This window comes from Pseudoliparis swirei, chromosome 6 (assembly GCF_029220125.1).
Source record: "Pseudoliparis swirei isolate HS2019 ecotype Mariana Trench chromosome 6, NWPU_hadal_v1, whole genome shotgun sequence".
Taxonomy (NCBI): Eukaryota; Metazoa; Chordata; class Actinopteri; order Perciformes; family Liparidae; genus Pseudoliparis; species Pseudoliparis swirei.
In genome coordinates, this window is record NC_079393.1 from 22,956,706 (window position 1) to 22,961,571 (window position 4,866).

The 4,866-nt window shown below is 48.4% G+C and overlaps 1 protein-coding gene across 2 annotated transcripts in view; it reads right to left on the reverse strand.

The window, feature by feature from the left end:
* Nucleotides 1-1,004: 1,004 nt before the first annotated feature.
* cbln1 (cerebellin 1 precursor) overlaps nt 1,005-4,866 on the reverse strand; it is a 34,526-nt gene continuing 30,664 nt past the window's right edge. For both annotated transcript variants that reach the window (XM_056417096.1, XM_056417095.1), the window contains one exon: nt 1,005-2,713. In XM_056417096.1, coding sequence (XP_056273071.1) covers nt 2,516-2,713 — 198 coding nt within the window. In that variant the 3' untranslated portion in view covers nt 1,005-2,515. The remainder of the gene's footprint in view (nt 2,714-4,866) is intronic.

Genomic DNA, 4,866 nt, shown 5'->3' on the forward strand with positions numbered 1-4,866 from the left:
GGAGGGGGGGGGTTGGCCGCGGCGTCGGGTCGGAACCAGGGGTCGCAGGTCCCCAGCTCAGACGGCTCCTGGACCTCGGAGGTCGGCAGCTCCGACGGGTCCTGGGGCTCTGGGGGTCCTGGGGCTCTGGGGTCGGCAGCTCCGGCCAGGTCCTGGGGCTCTGGGGTCCGACGGGTCCTGGCTCTGGGGTCGGCAGGGTCCTGGGGTTCTGGGGTCGGCAGCTCGACGGGTCCTGAGGCTCTGGGGTCGGCAGCTCGACGGTCCTGGGGTTCTGGGGTCGGCAGGGTCCTGGGGTTCTGGGGTCGGTCCTGGGGTTCTGGGGTCGGGAGCGGTCCTGGGGCTCTGGGGTCGGCAGCTCCGTCGGGTCCTGAGGTCGGCAGCTCACGGGTCCTGGGGTCGGTCCTGAGGCTCTGGGGTCGGCAGCTCCCGGGTCCTGGGGTTCTGGGGTCGGCAGCTCCGCGGGTCCTGGGGTTCTGGGGTCGGCAGCTGGTCCTGGGGCTCTGGGGTCGGCAGCTCCGGCGGGAGGCTCCTGGACCTCAGGAAGGCCTTGAGGAATCCTCCGCCTGTGCCCGCCCCATCTCCTCAATTCTGGCCAGCATTTGGCCCAAGCTGTCCATCAGCTCCACCTCCGGATCTGGCCCCCTCCCTTTCAGGCACTGGGTCCTCAGGGAGTGTAGCACCAAGGATCCGGTGTTGTTCAAAGACATATTTATTATCTGCACACAACACACAGCAGACCGTGCTCACCTCTTTTCCTCCACTCTCTAGTGGGAGCATTTATAGGGGTGGCCTCCAATCACCAGCAGCCGAGGCCAAATCAGTCACAGCTGCCACAGAGACAATAACAAGAAAGAGAAGGAAAGAGAGGAAGAAAGACCCCCCCCCACACACACACACACACAACTCAACACACCTGGGCCGTGTGTGTTTCTCTCAGAAGTGGCGCCAACGTTAATGAAATAAAGCGCAAGGCGAGAGGAAAGTAGGTTTAAGAAAAATAAAAGTACCATTTAAATTTTATTGATTTCTTCAGAGCAAATAAATAAGAAAACAGTAGATAAATTGATATGATTGATTTATGAATAATAATAATAATATTAAACAAATAAAATTCATTTTTAGCTGTAGTTTTTTTTTATACAAGTAGTAGTTTCAGCTTTTTAGCCACAACTTGGTTCAAAACAAAAACAAGAAGCATTCTTTGAATCAGAAGAGCAGAACAGCCTCAGATCTCCACACACAATCACTTAATAGGTTTCTCAGAGAATATTAACTTTTTTATATATAGAACATTGACGTACGGAAATACAGATATTGTAGTCATTAACCAGATTCAGTATTATCATTATTATCATCATAATACCAGTAGAATAGAAATGGTGGCTTAGATTTCTATATATTTAAATATCCATGTGTGTATATATACTGTGTAAATATATATATATATATATATTTATACATATATATTTATATATATCTAGAGTTCGTGGTTGTTGGTTGGTTTCAGTGTCCGACATTAAAGAAAAGCGAGGAAGGATCCGTGCTGGGAGGCGAACAAGGACAGCAGCAGATAAAGTACAGACACCAGGAGGATGGAGGAAGATGATGAGGAAGAGGAGAGGACAGAGGGAAACAACTATGGAAGAGGATGGGTCAAGTGGAGAGGGGCAGAAATCTGAAGAAACAAAATAGCAGCGGTGATGAAGGTGGAGAAACAGACCAGTATGGGGGGGGGGGGGGGGGGGTCGATTCAAATGCATGTGCGGCTGCTAGAGAGATAATAACAAAAACAAACCGTGATGGAGGACGGTACGGCGATATGTTGTGTGAGGGTTAGTTAGTAAGTTCTGTGGCGGAAGACTTTGACGCCAGACAAGAAGGACACTCTCTCGGGATCAGAGTGTTTTTTAAAGCCAATCATTATTATTATGAGAACTACGGAGCAGTCACAGGGCGGCGGACAGAGTGTTTACTGTAAAATACAAAATAAAACATCTAGTTTGGCTTTAGGGTGGAGGCTGATCCGGTTTACGTTGAGCATGAACACAAAATAAAAAAGAAGGGAAACATTCTTCAAAGCGTATGTTGACGGATGAATGTATGAATGAATGAATTTGGAGGAGGGGGGGGGGGGGGCACTGGAACACATAAATGAATCAATTGCGTCTCTCAGCAGAGAATTAAAAAAGTTGTGGCCGTCCAAAGCTGCAGTCGAGCCACGGAGAAATACACAGGGAGTGTAAAGGAGGGATGAAAGGACGGATGAAAGGAGGAAGGGAAGTGAAGAAGCTCCTCGCCATAGACTCCCACGTAGTGGCCTCCTCCTCTTCCTCTCGTTCCACCATTGCTTCATCTCTCTCACACCTCTCAGAGTCTGTTGTCACGTTCCCTCTTCTTTCTCCTTCTCTTCCGACGTCTCGTTCACATCCCTTCTTCTCTTCTCCCGTCACGCTTTCCGTCTTTCCACCAGCACCCTCTGCTCCTCCCCTTTCTCGACCCCCCCCGCTCTCTCTCTTTACACGGGGAACACCAGGAAGCCGGAGAAGGTGGAGTATTTCCATCCTCCCATGAGGTTCCCTCTCTCCAGCTTGAGGTAGGCCCGGTCTCCCTTCTCCATCTGGATCAGAACCCCGTTGCTCGCCGCCTCGCGCGTCACGTCCTGGTCGCCGGCGAAGGCCGAAATCACCGGCCAGCCGTTGTGCATCAGGCTCACCTGCATGAGGCGGAGAGGACAGACACGGAGTGAGAAGACACACTTTCCCAGCCGCACACACGGGGAGCGGAGGCACATCTTTAGTGAGGAGATGTTTTTCAAAGAGTGCAAAATGTGATGAAGAAAAAAGCAGCACATGGCGTGTGCTTCCTTCATTTATTCTTTCTTTCCATTACCACTGTGAGAAGATTTAACAATGACCAAGAGACACATTCACACGGAGGAAACGGCTGTTCTGAGTCAGTGATGTCGTCCTGCCATTTAAATTACGGCTTCCATTCCCTTTCGAAAAGTGGCGGTTGAAGATCGGCAGAAAGCACCCAACTGTTTCTGAGGAATCGTGATCTGTCTGGACCAGAAGATAGAAAGAGCATCAAACCTGCTTTTTTAATTGTGTCCATCCTTTGAACTGTTTTTAATGTGTTGTACGGCGACCTTGAGTGCCTTGAAAGGCGCCTACTAAAATAAATGTATTATTATTATTATTATTATTAAACCCACGGAACATTCACACTGAGAGGAAGACGTTCAATTTAAACAGGAGATAGGGAGGCGTGTCCACGGGTGGCAGTTTATTGGTGGGTTGATCCCTCCAGGGCCTTTCACGTGTGTGTGTGTGTGTGTGTGCCGTGTGGACGCAGTCTGTTTGCCATTTGCCCAGACAACATTATTTCTCTTTTCTCCTTCCAAAACCAGAACAAAAGGATGAAAGACATGAAGTCATGGTCAGGCTTAGGCCCAGAACCACTCGGTTAAGTTTAAGAGGAAAGTTAAGGGAAAGATCAAAGTCAGCTTGGTGGGGGTGAAGGAGGGTTAAAGTCACTGCTGTAGCGTACAGTGCCTCGTCGTCATGGCTCTGATAATAATACGGTGTTGTGGTTTTTCCTGCTTGCTGCGCATTTATCTAGATTTCAGCGGCGGAGCAGAAGAAAAGCCTGAGCCCCCCTCCCCCCCCCCCCTGACTACTGCTTCCGGTCATTAGCGGTTCTCCTTTGTGTTTTGGCACAGCTGGTTTTTACACCTGATGGGAACTGTACGCCGATCCACACAAGACCACCTTTTGAAGTGAGGCGAGGGTACACAATGTTCACATAATGAATGTTGGCTTAGCCCCGGGCCCCCGAGGGGTTGTAAGACCATCAACACCCTAAAGACTGTATGAGATGGCTTTGAGTTGGTTGGACTGCAGTTTTGAAGCCTCGGATTTGGCATTTTCACTGTAGCCATCTTGGATCCAGCAGTGACATGAGAGGGCGGAGCTAAGTGAAGCCAACATGAACATGACATCATACCCTCCTCGATTGCCCGCTTCACTCTAAATGCCCTCATCATTTATTAAAGGACACATCCTCACCTTTACATTATTTAAACAGGATGCAGTTGTTGTTTTTTCAAGTTATGTCCTCCCACAGTTCAGTTCAGGCAGAAATTCACATCTGGGCTCCAACTATATCAAACAGGGGTTTTTTGCGCGCTGTGCGCGCGGTCTATGTCACCTTGTCACCGTAATTAGCAGACATCTATGTATTTTTGTGTGTGCAGAAATCAGTCTTGATCAGACAAGAAGACACACTCGATCTGTCTATCAACGCGATTACTATTGCTCAAAACAGAACGAGGGTTCGGCAGTACCTGAAAAATACTATGAAACATATTCGCGGACATGCATTGCACGAGTGATTAACGGCTCCAATAGAAGTTATAGCGAGCACATAGAACGTTATATATTCTAATCAATGTATTTATTCCCAGGTGTTTTGCAATTTCCTTTTATTTTCTTCGTGCCTACACTATATATTATCATTCCATGTTAATAATACCAATGGAGGCTGCGTTGGAAATCGTTAATCAAACTTTTGTCAACATTTTGAGTGGAAATTTCATTTGCATTTGTCCAGGTGTATTGGTGCACGTCGGGCTGTTGAGTGACCAGCAGCTGGCCGCTCTGTCCATTCGCCTCACAGTTGCGTATTGATCAGACAAGAAGACACGCTTATCAACTCGATTACTATTGATCAAAACAGAACGAGGGTTCGGCTGTAGCCTCCTTGAGACATACTATTGAGAACATATTCGCTGACATGCACGTGATGAACACAGGTTTTTTTCCATCACAGACTTTTTTTTGCCTTTGGCGCTCGGGATTTGTCATC